The sequence below is a fragment of the Aplysia californica genome, unplaced genomic scaffold (assembly GCF_000002075.1).
Source record: "Aplysia californica isolate F4 #8 unplaced genomic scaffold, AplCal3.0 scaffold00001, whole genome shotgun sequence".
In the NCBI taxonomy this organism is placed as follows: domain Eukaryota; kingdom Metazoa; phylum Mollusca; class Gastropoda; order Aplysiida; family Aplysiidae; genus Aplysia; species Aplysia californica.
The window spans coordinates 3,161,532-3,176,841 of record NW_004797271.1 but is presented as its reverse complement, the minus strand read 5'-3'; the positions used below and the strand labels follow the sequence as shown (position 1 = coordinate 3,176,841).

At 39.0% G+C, this 15,310-nt stretch overlaps 1 protein-coding gene across 1 annotated transcript in view; it reads left to right on the top strand.

The window, feature by feature from the left end:
* Nucleotides 1–724: 724 nt before the first annotated feature.
* The window catches only part of LOC101864031 (protein twist), a 46,168-nt gene continuing 31,582 nt past the window's right edge, over nt 725–15,310 (top strand). The window contains exons 1-3 of the mRNA XM_005088853.2: nt 725–1,011; nt 1,365–1,677; nt 5,480–6,445. Of these exons, the coding sequence (XP_005088910.1) occupies nt 1,614–1,677; nt 5,480–6,411 (996 nt within the window). The 5' untranslated portion in view covers nt 725–1,011; nt 1,365–1,613 and the 3' untranslated portion in view covers nt 6,412–6,445. The remainder of the gene's footprint in view (nt 1,012–1,364; nt 1,678–5,479; nt 6,446–15,310) is intronic.

Genomic DNA, 15,310 nt, shown 5'->3' with positions numbered 1-15,310 from the left:
TGGGTATCGAGGCGTAGTTGGTTGGTAAAATTGTCATCATCGTAGGTCCGGAGTATAAAGCCTCGTCCTTGTAGGGTTTTTTTCTTCTCTTCCTTAGAGGAGTCTGCTCCCTCTTAGTCCCGAGCCACGAAACTAGACCCAGTGCTTTGCTTTCGAAATGACCTAAATACTGTGCAGTTGTGAGTACAATGATACTTCAAATTTGGGGGACCGAATTCAGTGAACTGAAAAGAATTTTTAAAAATTGATTTCATGTCTTGCTCTACATGAAGGGTTCGTTGAAATTATCTTCCAAGGCAGTACATCGTCAGTAGGTTATTATTTCAGCCTAGAGCAGTATTGTAAGTCACTACAGAAAAGCATCTTTTCTCTGTCCGAGGTGCTATACTCTCTAACTCCCTCGACCTAAACAAAAACCGACCGTATTTCCCGCTCGCACTCCTTAATCCCAACTCACTGTCTTTCCTCTTCCCCTCCGCCGATCAACGCTTGCTCAAGCATCAACCCTGTGAGGCTAAGCCGAAGTCTTCTCTCTCTTTCTTCCTCTCTCTTTCTCTCTCTCTCTCTCTCTCCCTGAGATTGGCTCCTCTCGAGTCTCCTGCGAGTGAGTAAAAGCACACAAAAAATCCTCCCTCTGTTCCCTCGCGGTTAGGAGCCGTCGTTCGTTGCTCACGTTGGCAAGATGCTCGCGCTCAGCAAGTAAGAAGACAGGCATGTGACTTGGGAGAACCCGCGCTTGTGCTTCAATAGGCCGCAAGTAGGCACCGAGAGAAACGCACGAAGTAACTGATTATTCGCCGCCGTGTGAGCAGCCGTGTTGACCGTTGTCTCTATTGCTTGCACGTGCACGCAAACAGCAGGTCTGATACAGTGGCCACGGCTCGCGACTGTTTGATGTTCGTAAGCGCTGGATTTATCGATATGTTTGGAAGATTGAACTACTCTTGCACGTGTTGAGAGCCCTCGTGTGGTAGATGCTTAAAAAGACAAACTTCTTACCAGAGTGCACAGGTTTGAACGTTTTTAAAACTTAAACTGTCTTTGAAAAAGATAAACCTGTTACCACCCTGTTTTTCCTTATGTACCTGGTCCCTTGTACACCTCTTGCTATATAATTCTGTATCAGGCAAATAATTCTCAAACGTGCCTACATGAATTGATGATACTATATTTTGATTTTGTTTTGTTTTTGTTTTTTAATCAGTTCATCAAACAGTTCAAATAAAAAATGAAAATAATAACAACTTTATTTTTTACAGATATATATGTAGCATAAAGGTAGAGATATGCTCACGTGACGTGTTTACTTTTTTCCCCTACATCACATCACATAACTTTTTATTCCGTTATATTGTCATTAACAGATAATCTAACCCTTCAAGTGACCACAACAACCGACGTTTCCACACGTGCGGCATACGATGGTGTCAAACCAGTGCTCGCTCTAGGCTCTACCTCCCAGCGGGCCGGGCACGTTGGTGTAGGTGAGCAGTTGCGGTAGTAGCGTGTGTGGTGTCTGTTGGCCACATGTGCAGCAGCAGCACCAGCAACACCAGCACCAGCACCACCAGCAGCAGGACAACAGCAGGCCAGGACCGTAGACTCGGGGAAATATGGTGCTCATCTGTCCGCAGGACCAGGAGTCGGTGTGTCACCGGGACAAGAAATACGAGCCAGGTGATGTCATCATCTCTCACCCTGCCATTGTAATCGGGGTTGTGCCGCTTTTAAAAAGAAAATCTTTGAACTTTGTTGTTTTTCAAATACGTCATGTAAATGTGGTGTCCTACACCCAATCCCCCCCACCCCACCCCACTCCTCACCCTCAGCACCCCTCCCCCCTCCCCCTCTCTCTCCCTCTCTCTCCCTCTCTCTCTCTCTCTCTCTCTCTCTCTCTCTCTCTCTCTCTCTCTCTCTCTCTCGCTCTTTTTCTGAACGAAAATATTCAGCTTTAAAAGTTTGCCACGACATAAAATTATGTTACCTCACTTTGAAAAGAAAACGATTCATTTTTTAAAAAACATTTCTGTTTCTGTCGACATGTCATAATTCTCCCTCCTGCATTTATTTTTAAAAAGCAGTTTGGTACTGTTTATTTTTCTTCACACGTTTGTATACTTTATTATATTTTAAAATTATATAATCTCTCCATTTATTTATATATCTATTTATTTATTTACTTATTTATTTTTTTAAATGTATTTATTTATTTATTTATTATATCATTTGTTTATATGTTTATTTGTTTATTTATTTGCATTTATTTATTTTTAATTTATTTACTACAACTAAAACAACTGTTTTTCTTTTTAGCAATTATCCATTACTAATTTTTGGTGGGAAGTTAGCATAGTTCACAAAATAGTTACGTCATCTTTAAAAAATTCCAATTTTCAAGCTTTATAATTTTGTTCTTGTAATTTTCACATTTCATAGAATTATTCGGTATATTGAATGTTTGACTCAGGTAATATTATCTTTTTGGGTTGTTTCAATGAAAAATCTTGTTAACCTACGGGGGTAAATTATGTGGGTACAGTTTTTGGCACATAGTTTCAGACTTTCTTTTTTTATTTTTTGCTGTTTGTTTACTTACTTTTATTTATTTATTTATTTATTATTTTTTTTTTTTTGTTGCCTTTTACATCGATGATCTAAAGAATCGATTTCCTGCCTTAGTTTAACTTTTACCTTCGGTTGCTATTATTTCAAACTTGCAGTTTTGTTTTATGCATAAATTGACATTTGGGGGTGGGGGGTAGTGTTAAATCTAATACTTCATTGTCACTGAGCGTCAATCAAGTGGGGGTGCTAGCGGTGGGGGTGGGGGGGGTGATATTAATTTTATGTCCTCTTTGAAATTTGTATAGGGTTTCTGAATATCATCATTTATTATTGTTTTTTGTAAGTGCGTAAAGAAAAAAAAAAGATATATATTAAATATGTAGAACTATTTTTTTTCCAGAAATTTTATGACATTATTAAAAACGTGTTCGACATTTCCCTCGTTCGGGCTTCATCCGCAACATGAGAAAAAAAATCAACTAAAACAACCACACAATGGTAACAAAATATTATGAATGCGTTCACTTATTACGTGATGTGCAATGGTGTGTTCGTTCAAAGCATAGCGAAAAGGCTTGAGAAAAGGAAAAGCAATGACTAAAAAATTATTAAAGGAAAAGTTGTATTAGCACATTGTTATTATTATTATTATTTTTTGTTATTTAAAAAAATAAAAAAATAAAACAATAATTATTATTATTATTACTATTATTATTATTATTATTATTATTATTATTATTATTATTATTATTATTATTATTATTATTATGAATATCATCATCTTTATTATTATTATATTATTATTGTTATTGTTATTATTATTGTTTTTTTATCATTCTCTGTTTTTATACTATTTTTATTGTTAATAATATTACTAGTATTATCATAGTTGTAATTGTTGTTGTTGTTGTTGTTGTTGTTGTTGTTGTTTTTCTTCTTCTTCTTCTTCTTCTTCTTCTTCTTCTTCTTCTTCTTCTTCTTCTTCTTCTTCTTCTTCTTCTTCTTCTTGTCATAAGCGTAAATAGTAGTAGTAGTAGAAGTAGTAGTAGTAGTAGTAGTAGTAGTAGTAGTAGTACTTATAGTAGTAGTAGTAGTAGTAGTAGTAGTAGTAGTAGTAGTAGTAGTAGTAGTAGTAGTAGTAGTAGTAGTAGTAGTATCAAATTTTATCAATGTGTTATTACCATTATCGTTGTACTTTTTGTCTTTTGTACAACCGTGTAAAATATTAACTACTGATACCGTAGATTTTGCAGATCACTTTTACACACACACACACACACATATATACATATATATGTATATATATATATATATATAATATACATGTATATATATATAATATGCATGTATATATATATATATATATATATATATATATATATATATATATATATATATATATATATATTCCTCAACAATTGATTAATCGTTTATTTTAAGGGAAAAATAATCAATTTACACCGATTCTAGCAATAAACATAGTCTATTCAAGACAAAAAAACCCTACCTTTTTAGCTCCCTCTTTTCTGCCGTGATAAAGAACACACACTACTTTATTGGCTTAATTTTTAAGTACTTATTTACGCTATCAGCAGACACCCAGACTCCATACAACCGCTCCCTTGGTTATCTTTATAGTGCGCTTTTAATACTCACATGTGCATACGTTACCATTGCCTTGGGCTTGGGCGTTTGTGAATTCGTGTTTCTACGTTCTGTTTCTGTGCACACTCAGCCTGAAACCGACTAGGACTGCAATTGGGAGCATTTTACTCGTCTCAAATAGAATTCCTAAAAATAATATGTTGTATATAAAATGCCTATACATATTTATATATATTTACATTTTATTTTATTACTTAGTTCACTGGCCCAACAAAAGTGGGTTGGAGCATTATTATTCTCCGCGAATACTATTTTTTTTCTTCAAAGAACCCTGTCTGGCGATCGTCGAAATCTCGCCGTGATAGGCCCACCTTCAAATACCTTCTGAGTATCTATAATAAAAGAAAAGACACGAACTTACAACGGACCGTCAAAAATGAAATGAAGTAATAATATGCAATATTAATAAGTTACATCAGGTTCATGATCAGGTTTCTCGTCTAACATCCTACCCCACTCAAATAAGTAGTCAAATAAGAAATAAAGTTATCAAGTTGTCAGCTCTCGTTGTTGAATGAAAGTGATATTGTTGGGTTTAGAGTCAATGTTTTTTAAAATGTGGTATTTATTGAATGGGATAGTTTTTGGTCTCTTTATTTTTCTTTTAGGACGGAGCTGGAGTTGAGAATAACTGCGAGCATGGCCATAAACAAATTCATTTTTTTGTTTTTTAATTTAAATTGTGTTGTTGTAGTTTTTTAAAGATTCTTAGATAATTTTTTTTTGAATTAGTGTCACTTTCTTTTTCTTTTTTAGATTGCATCTATGTTTCATTATTGCCTTTCTCACCTTGCACCAGAGTATAGGCCACGGACAAACATTTTCCACTTTTCTCTATCCTGGGCTAACCTCTTGATGTTATTTCATGTCTTCCCACTTTTCTGTACATCCTTTCGGATTTGTCCGCTGTCCTTCATTGTTCCTGCTAATGCAGAAGCTCCTCCATCTCTCGACTCTCAAGGTAGAAATACAAGCAGCAGTGTTTGTCCGTGTTTCTAAAAATTGACTGTTTTTACTGGGTCGGGTAGATGGCCCTCCACAAACTTGCACTTTTTGGGAGACCAGATCTAATGCACCTTTAGTCGCATCTAACGACACCTAGTATCACGGCATGTGTATTCTTTGCTCCCCCCCAGTTAAAATATGGAGTCCCCCCCCCCCCCAAATTGACAAGGGCGACATCCATGTAGCCACAACAACAAAAAATCTCCATGAAACTAATACTCTTGCATTATTATATTCCGGACAGGTTCGATGATGATTTCTGACCACTCGGCTCTCCCAACTTCTCATGGTGACCTGAACAACAATAACAATCACAACAGCAGCAGCCACATCGTCAGTGACAGTAGCATGAACGAGTCGAGAAATAATCCTCACTCTTTCTCGCCGCACGCGCTGAAAGGTCCAGCAAACTCGCTTGCTCCCGAGGGAGAATATGAACAGTATCAGAAGCGTCAGCTTCAGCATCAGCACCAAAATCAAAATCTTCATCAACATCAGCAACAAAATCAACAGCATTTACTCCAGCCCATTCCCCCAGGAGGCCAAAAGTCTTCCTTAGCATTTGAACAGGATTCTGTTTTCGAAGGCTATGACTCTTCAAATGTAAACACGGATGACAAAAAGAATTCGAGGAAACGCCAGTATCCACACTCAGTAACCAACGAATATTCCATAAAATCTCCGAAGGACGAGTTGTCAAATTCTTTGTACCAAAATCCGGAAACTTCGAACCAGGAAATCGTGTTCTCCCCTCACTCGTGCCTGTCTGACAGCGGAGACCCGAGTCACCCACACCGAGCTTCAGACGGTCACGATTCCTCGTCCTCTTCCGGTCCGAGTAGCCGTAAGAAAAGCAAGAAACAATCTCAAAGTTTTGAAGATCTTCAGAGTCAGAGGGTCCTTGCTAACGTGCGGGAGAGACAAAGGACTCAGTCTCTCAACGAAGCTTTCGCGCAGTTGAGGAAAATCATTCCAACTTTGCCTTCTGACAAATTGAGTAAAATTCAAACACTCAAGTTAGCTTCCCGATACATCGACTTTCTATATCAGGTCCTTCGTAGTGACGAGCAGGACAGCAAGCTGTCCAGCAGCTGCAGTTACGTAGCCAGTGAACGGCTCAGTTACGCCTTCAGTGTGTGGAGAATGGAAGGGGCGTGGTCCACGCTTGGCCACTAGCTGGCTGGGTTGTCGTTGGGACACAGATATCGTGGTGAGTAGGTTTTTCACCTCTTTTGAGCGTGTTTTTGACTGTGTGTAACTTCAAACCTGCATGAGGGGAGTATGTAACTAAACGGGAGGTACAATATACGTTTTGCTCTTCAGATGTCTATATAATAAAACGACAAACATTGAGAAATGAGCGATTCTGAAATTATTCAAAGACCTTAAACACCTACGGCTTTCGCCGCTTACGGATACATTAGCGTCCACTGGGTTGTCTATAGATCAATTTACTCTTTTTGTATTTTAATTTTTTTTTCAAGTTTCATTGAAACAAATTTTTTAAACCATTGATACAGTTGAGTAATTTCAATTAAACTCTTTACCCAAACATGCACACGTAAAGGCAACAAAATATCAATGTTTCCATGAGGTTTTCCTTACACATACTTTGAAAAGCCAAAAGAAGATTCAGCATCTCATCTTCATAAACACTCCTCAAAGATACCTCTGCCTCATAGGCTACTACACCTTCATTCACTCTGAGAGAGAGCCAGATCTCTATAACAATTATTATGCAACGATTATACCCTATCTGCCGCCTGTGATGGTGTGTATATAACTCAGTTCAGGAAGCCCCGGGGTACTATTTGCACAGCTTTAGCAGCAGTGCTTTGAGGAAGACTTTTGTGTCTTATAAACAAGATTGCTATCGTTCCTGATGTGTGTGGTCCAAGTTCTATCGTTGAATCTGTCGAGCCCTTTTTTTACCTTATATCTAAACAACTCTTCCGAAACTTTCCTGCAAGAAAAGTTAACTAAGAAGCAAAAGCTCCCTTCTATCTTCCCAAGGGAATTTCATTTGTCCCCATGGCGTTGACATAAAGAAAACTCCGCGCAACGGTTTTGTTGGGCTTAATCATAACTTTTGATTTACAAGTCAGATATCTGGACAAAAGTGTCGACCTTCAATGATGCGTGTGTGTGTGTGTGTGTGTGTGTGTGTGTGTGTGTGTGTGTGTGTGTGTGTGTGTGTGTGTTGTGTATGTGTGTATGTGTATGTGTGTGTGTGTTTGTGTGTGTTTGTGTTTGAAAAGGGTGTGGAGGACACTATACAAAGTTCATTGAGCCAGCCTGTATTGGATACGTTTCTATCAATCATTTTATTTAGGTTGAGGAAGGAGACCGAACCCTACTACATGGTTAGGTTGAGGAAGGAGACCGAACCCTACTACATGGTAATATAAATGAATTGATATGTTTTCTCTAACACACTCCCACGCACACACACACACACACACACACACACACACACACACACACACACACACACACACACACACACACACACACACACACATACACACACAGATTGACTCATGGTTACTCTCAATGTCTTATAATGATTATATATACATCGGGGGCGTAGATAGCAGTGTTACTTTACTTTTTTCCGCCGCTTATACCCTTTTGGGTGTCGCGGGAAGAAAGAGACGCCTCTCTGTCGCCAGCCGGAGAGCTTGGGTCAGGGGGATGCCGTGGGTGTTTAATGTTTCCCTGACTCATAGTATTAGTTCATATTCTAATCACTGACAGTTTACATAGAAAGATTTTTGTTGTATCCTAGAGCTCCAGGGTCTGTTCTGTTTGTGTTCTTCATTTTTGTTCCACCCAACCTTGATCATAATTTTGTTGAGGCATGCATTGTTTATTAATTAGATAATAGTTCAGTAGCCAGTTTTGGGGGAATTTTATGATATGAGAACGTTTCTTTTCTAGTTTGGGTATAAGTTACAGTTTCTTATACCCCTCTCAGACAAGATTTGCCTATAAACACTCTCAAACTTCTGCCCCCTCCCCCCCAAAAAAAGAAGAAATTAAAAAATAAGGGAACAACAACAACAATCCCCTTCCCCCCACAACACACACAAAAGAAAACAGACACAAAGTTAACGATCTCCTTGGAAATTCTTTTATTTTAGACTCAGCAGAGCTTTTACAAACGATACTCTTGAGCCTGTTCACAAAACCCACCTTCAAAGATTCAGGTTCCTGGGGAAACTGCGGGATCATGCAGCCATGCAGCTTTTGTTTTATTGAGCATAGAAACAGGCGGTGTTGGAGTGGGGATGGGGTATGATATTGAGGGTGGGGAAAGGGGAATGCATGTCGTGATTCACCAGGAAATCCTGTTGATCTTTGCCTGCAGGTTCATAATAAAACAGTACTTGACCAGATGTTGTTCTTCATTTCCTGATTTTTTTCTTTTTTAGATAGAAAGCAATTTCACTGTCCCCTATCCTCAAAAGCATAATAATATATTACTCTGAACCATGAGTCCAGATTCTATCCTTCAAGAAAATAAGACTATGAAGTCTTATCTAAACGCACAAAAATCAAATTTCGTTCATTGAATTGGATGAAGTGAAAGAAATATTCATCCCGCAAGAAGCTTTAGACAATGCCGTTTGTTATCTAGGCATGCACAGTGGCTAAAAATAAACTATATGTGGGAACAAAAGGGATAGCCAGCGGCTGAAGTGAGTGTTAGAATCTGGAGCTGTTGGTTAATTCAGCCATGCAAATAGCTCTCTCTCTCTCTCTCTCTCTCTCTCTCTCTCTCTCTCTCTCTCTCTCTCTCTCTCTCTCACGATGAATGAGCAGCCTTCCATTGTGATGCCCGTTTTTGGCAGGCAGGAAAACAGAGCAACAAGAAACGACGCCCAAAACTAACAATTTACCCCTTCATAAATTTGCCCCGCAGGTTTCTCATGCACAATTTGCTTCGTTTCCATTCTCTTCCTCTCGCGTCGTGGGTAGATTTTTTCCTCCTTTTTTTTTTTTCGATTTCCAGTTTTCCTAAACCTAAACACCCTTCGGTTTCCCCCAATCGGCGACCGTTTTGCTTTACCGCGTCAGTGCATTGTGCGGACCGACAAGTCTCTTATAGAGCGAGCACATGTCTTTACACATGTAAGCACGTGCGCTATGCTTACTTTAGTAAACACTGAGGGTTCCAGCTGGCAGAATGTTGACGTCAAAATGTAACAACAACCCATAGACGTGTATTATAATATCCAAGACTGCGCTCTCTGACGTAACTTCACGGAGCGCACCAATTGACTCTATTTGGAACCAAATGAAGGACGAAGAGGGAAAGCTTGCGTGCACTCGACAATAGTGAAAATAATTTTTTGCCCCTCATTTGTACGCCCAGGTGTGAACCAGAGCAGCTAGGTTTTTTTTAGAGAGAGTAGAGAGCGATGGACATGATAGTACCCGGTTTAAAATATTAAAATTCAAGTCTATGGCACAGCATTATTACTTCTCTAACAGGGCGCACGATACGCCCATCAGACGTCATAACATGAGACTTCAGTGCTAAAAGAACCAGTTCCAGTTCTCAACAAAGTAACTTACAATTTTGCTCTTTTTGGGGATTTTTTTTGGCTTTTTACCCCTATAGTGAAATGTTTTTGAAGATAAACTTTAAATAGGAGGTTCATATATTTTAGATGATCATATTGACTTTTTAAAACGTTCAAGACACGTGTCATAAATTTCCATATCAAACGGTGCAATTTTTCTTCCTTAAAAAAACCCCCATCATATCGCCTTTACTGTTTGGTTTTATGCTGTTTATTTCTTTCTTCTCATTGGTCGTCTTTTTCTGATCACCCTTCTCATCGTAATACAGTTTCTCCTCATATTCCAGTGGCACCAGTAGCCTAGTGGTTAGGCTACCGGACTCGTTAGAATGGGGTTCGGGGATTCGAGCATCAGCTCGACTTGACTTTGTGTCCTTGGAGGCACTTTACTCGAAATTCCTATTCGCTCGGTCCTTTCAGAGATCGACGTTAAACTCGCAGGTCCCGCCTCTTAAATAACCTGATAGAGGTTAAACCCATACCATACCTATTCCTCATTGTCCACCCCCTCCTCCTTATTCTCCTGAAGTGAAATATTCATAATTGTCCAACTCAAACGGCTACATTATTTGCACTGTCCTTAACTTTATGTATTAGAATACTTTTGAGATCGAATGATGTTTACAGTGAGTGGGAAGAGTAACAGTCACATAACATGTCATGAACATGTAGATAATTTTCGATGGAGGTGTTTGGTGCTCCCATCAACACAACGTCGACCACTTAGGAGTCGGGCTTCCGATCCTACCTATCATGGCCAACCCAGGACGGGAAGGATAGAACATCATACCAGAAAGACCTAGATATTCGATAATATAAGATTATCTCCCCTTTCATGTACATAGGTCTCGTGTGTGCGACAGCAAAGAATCTTACCACTACACCACAGACTCCGGTACATCTAGGTTTAAGTACAAGAGCTAAAGTGAAAACATGTAGGAGAAGGAGACCAATTCAGAGCGGCCACGAACTGCCACGTTGTAGACGAATGTCACGAAAGGTTCAGCAGTTTCTTAAGTTCTTTTATAATTCAAATCTGTGCATTCTGACTTCTTTTGCCCGTCTACAAAGTAATTTGGTTGAGTATTGGATGTTCATAATATTTCTTTACTTTCATATAAACGTGGTAAACATTAATGGGCATAAATTAAAAACTTTTCGATAAATACAAACAAAAGTGTTGATCCCCATGAAACAAAAAAGCAACAACAAACAAACAAAAAAGAAAAGAAACGGCACAGGGAGCCATGAAATTTTATATAATTTTTCTTTTCAACGGTACAAAGTCGGTTTTTTAAAAAACAGTCTGGCAGCGTGAATCTACAATTAAAGGAAATGAGGTTACTTAAGAGATTTGCAGGTGTCAGGAAGAACGGTTCTTTGGAGAAGCGCCCCCATGCAGGTGGTACATGCAAGATCTCACACAGAGAACGATGAGGTCCAGGTGCACATTATCACGCAGTCCGATGGATACGAAAACTTTGAGACAAAAAATGTCCCAATCAGACTCCAGATGTTAATATGAATGCTAAATTAAAATACTCACTGACTAGGTAGTTAGTAAATATGCATATAAATAAATTTTAAAAAAAAAAAAAAATATATATATATATCTGTATCTCTCTCTATGTCTTTGAGTATGAGTATGTATGAGGGGTACAATAACCAATAATGCTATATACTCGTATATGCTACTAGCTTTAACCTTTTTGTACATTTCTAGGTTTTGTTCAGAAAAGTAACACCATCCAATATGTAGGGTTTATGGTTTGAACAGATAGGTACATGTGTGTATGCGTGTATATATATATATGTGTGTGTGTGTGTGTGTGTGTGTGTGTGTGTGTGTGTGTGTGTGTGTGTGTGTATGTGTATGTGGGTGTGTGTGTGTGTGTGTGTTTGTGTGTGTGTGGGTGTGTGACTGTGTGTGGCGCTGTCTAAACTGTTAGATGGATAAAAAATGCATAAATATTATGCAATATAAATTTTATTTGAAAGAAAGCCTTTTTCCCTAGATAGAGTGATGCCAGGTGTCCTGGACTGCATTATTTTTTCATCCCTTTGAGGTTTTTTTTACACCTTGCTCTGGAAAAGAAATTCCCTTTTACAGTTTTAAAACTTCGAATGACTTGCACATTTTATTTTGTATTACGTTTCCTTTTATTAATATTTGGCTCCATGAAGACAAAGTCTAGACACCACAGAAAAGGGCTAATCAAAATTTAGATTATTAACTACTCTCAACATGAATGTTGTTTATGAGCATATATAGGCATTTGTCTCGTACGTCTAAACGTAATGTCACAATGGAAACATTTTAGAACACCAGATCCATCGATGGCAATACATTGGTTGTAAGTGGGATCCTTCTTTAGAAGTCTGTATCTTCATCACGGTACACACTCACCAAATGGCTTATATGCACTGACCCATCTAACCAACCCTATCTCCATATCCTCTCCTTACTCACAGTCCCAAACACTTGTAAAGTTCCACCCTCTTGGGGCATTTCCTAGGAAAGGTTACCGACCCCCATCAGAACGTGAGTGTTTATGTTCAGGAAGGAAGGGGTGTACAGGATAATCCCAGGAAATAAAGACGAGAGAATGTCAGGGTTGCTCTAGCCGTCTCACAAAAACCCTGCAACTATTCCTGTCTTTCTTTCTTTCGTTCATTCTTTCCTTCTCTCGTTCTTTCTTTCTTTCTTTCTTTCTTTCTTTCTTTCTTTCTTTCTTTCTTTCTTTCTTTCTTTCTTTCTTTTTTCTTTTTTTCTGTCTTTCTTTCTGTCCTTCTTTCTTTCTCGTTGTCTATCTTTGTTACTTTTCTCCTTCCCCCACCCTGCTCTCTCTCCTTCTCTCCCCTTCTCTCTTTCTTCTTTTACGAAGTTCTCTCTGTATTTATGTATTTCTGGGTCTCTTTTTACCTCCCTCTCTAAGACTCCGTCACTGCCTCTATTTTGGCGCTCATATGACCTTATGCAGTTGCGAGCGCTGTAAAACCTCTACTAAAACTAAAACTGTCTATATTTCAGTATCCATTCAACCATTTTATCATCCATTGTTTTTATTCTTCCCTCCTTCTGTTTGTCTTTCCTTGTCTCACTGTCCTTTAACCGCCTATATCTTTTCTGCTGTGTCTTTCTGTCCCTTTAGTGTGCGATTGTATTACTTTTCCTATCCCCCCTCTTCCCCCTCTCACCCTTCTCTCTCCCTCTTCCTCCCCCCCCCTCTCTCTCTCTCTCTCTATCTTTTTCCCTCTCTCTCTCTGTCTCTCTGCTTATTTATCTATGTATCTAAGTATCTATGTATCTATCTATCTATTTATCTATCTATCTGTCGATCTATCTATCTATCATCTTTCTCTCTATCTCTCTCTCTTCGTCTATCTCGCCCCCCCTCTCTATGTCTGTCCGTCTCCACTGTACTGAACTTACACTGTCATATTATCATTATCAGAGTGCTTCTCTTCTCCCTACTCCCGTCGATGTAAGCTCCACAACTTCTCGAGGTCTGCCACGGTTTTTTTTATCCCCGCCCTCCTGAAGATGAGCACTCTGGCTCGCCCACTACTACGTTTTTTGTGTGTTTGCTCTTTCTTGTTTGAGCCAACCTCTCTTTGTTTTTTTTTTTGTTATCTTATAACCACAACTGTCATTTCTTTATTTGCGGCACTCGCCACTTCTTCCTTTCTGCTTGACAAGTACAGTCGCATACCCCTTGTTCCGCTTGTCCCAGCAATAATGAGAGTGCCACTCCATCATTTCATTTCTCCCGGATGTTCAAGTCTTTTCACAAAGTTTGGGGAATTTTCAACAAGAGTTATGCATTTTATGTTATTCTCCCACGCTTATCACTAGGGAAAACCAGCCTTTTCAAAAGGTATATGGGTACAAACATACTCAAACCTCAAACGATCTGGTTATTCAATGCACACTATTTTCTCTGTTACCAATGAGATCTCATGCTCTTGTACTTTTTTAAATTTGGTTTTCTTTCATTCAATATCTCTTTGAGTCACATAAATCTCTTCTTACCCATTCTTCGACATTAGTAAAATATAAGCATTTTGTTTCTCGTAGCTTGCCATTGCTGTATCTTTCCAATACAAGTTGTCTAGCTGTTATAAACAAATTCTCGGAAAACATTGACAAAACAGTTAGATCGCCGTGAGAACGTAAAACGAAGCAAAAAACTGTTTGCAACTAGTCAGAATTCTGTTCTACATCTCAAGTTTTTATTCAGGAAAATAACACCATCTAATAGGGAAAGGTTTGAGATTGAAACTGAATCTCTAGCAACCACAGAATTGGCTACACGTAATAACATTATCCGGAAGGAAGTGCGGATGTAAACTCATCACTTATGCCAACCGACTTCCGCCAAATTCCAAACTGTTCTCCCTTTAGGACTCCAACTTCCTACATCTCGTAACATCAATCTTTACCTGCACAGTTGCAACCCTTCCTCCGGTTGTCCGTCACCACCATCCCTCCAAAACCATTGAAAATATACTCCACTCTCATAAAAAAAAGAAAACCTCACCATTTCCCAACTAGAAAAACCACTGAACGAAAAAAAAAAAAAAAACCCTCACCAAAACTCTACTCCACCCCCCGCTTTCTGCCTCTCTTCTACTGCTTCTGCTATCACGCCTGACACCTCACAAACCCGGCTTGTTTGGCAAGTGTTAAAAACCTTGCCGAAGCTACTGTGATTTAATCTCTGTCGTTTTATACGCCTCCTCCAGGCAGCGAGAGATATTGACGAGCCCCCTAGCGGAGATAAGACAGCGCTCTGGCAACGAAGGAATTACCTCTATCTCGCCATTTACGAGATAGGCCAATTATCAGCAACAAAATACCCTTAAACATCCACAGAGCCCTTCTTTGCATCCTTTGGTTAGTGTAGCGTCGGCCCGGTGGTGTGAGATATCATCGATAACTGATTTACTCCTCCTTGAGATTATCAAATCGACGATTATATTCTCGCTGCTAACCTCTAATATTAGTGATGAATTTTTATCATAGATAGGCTAGGAATCTTCACTCAGAAGAATTCCAAGAGGTGATAAGAGTGAACGTAAATATACGATCTAGTAATTTCTTCTTAAGTGACGGGAAAGGGAAAGAAAAAACGTATTACACCATCTGTCAAAGCCCCATATACCCCTCCTTTCATCTTCTTCTACACAAACGACTACCCCTTCTTTCGTGTTGTCTTCGTTTTCTTTAATAAGTCTTTAACCCTTTGACTTGTTACTTTTTTTCGTATGTCTGTTTTCCTGTTCTTATGCGTTCATCTTCTCCTGTCTACCTGTCTCGTTTACTCCCCCATCCCCCTCCCACTCTCCCACTCTACTGTGTCTCTGTCTCTTTCAGTCTCTATCTGTCTTTCTCTTTTTCATTGCTCCCTCTCTCTATCTCTCTCTTTGTCTCTCCCTTTTTAATATCACACACGCACGCACACACACACACACACACACACACA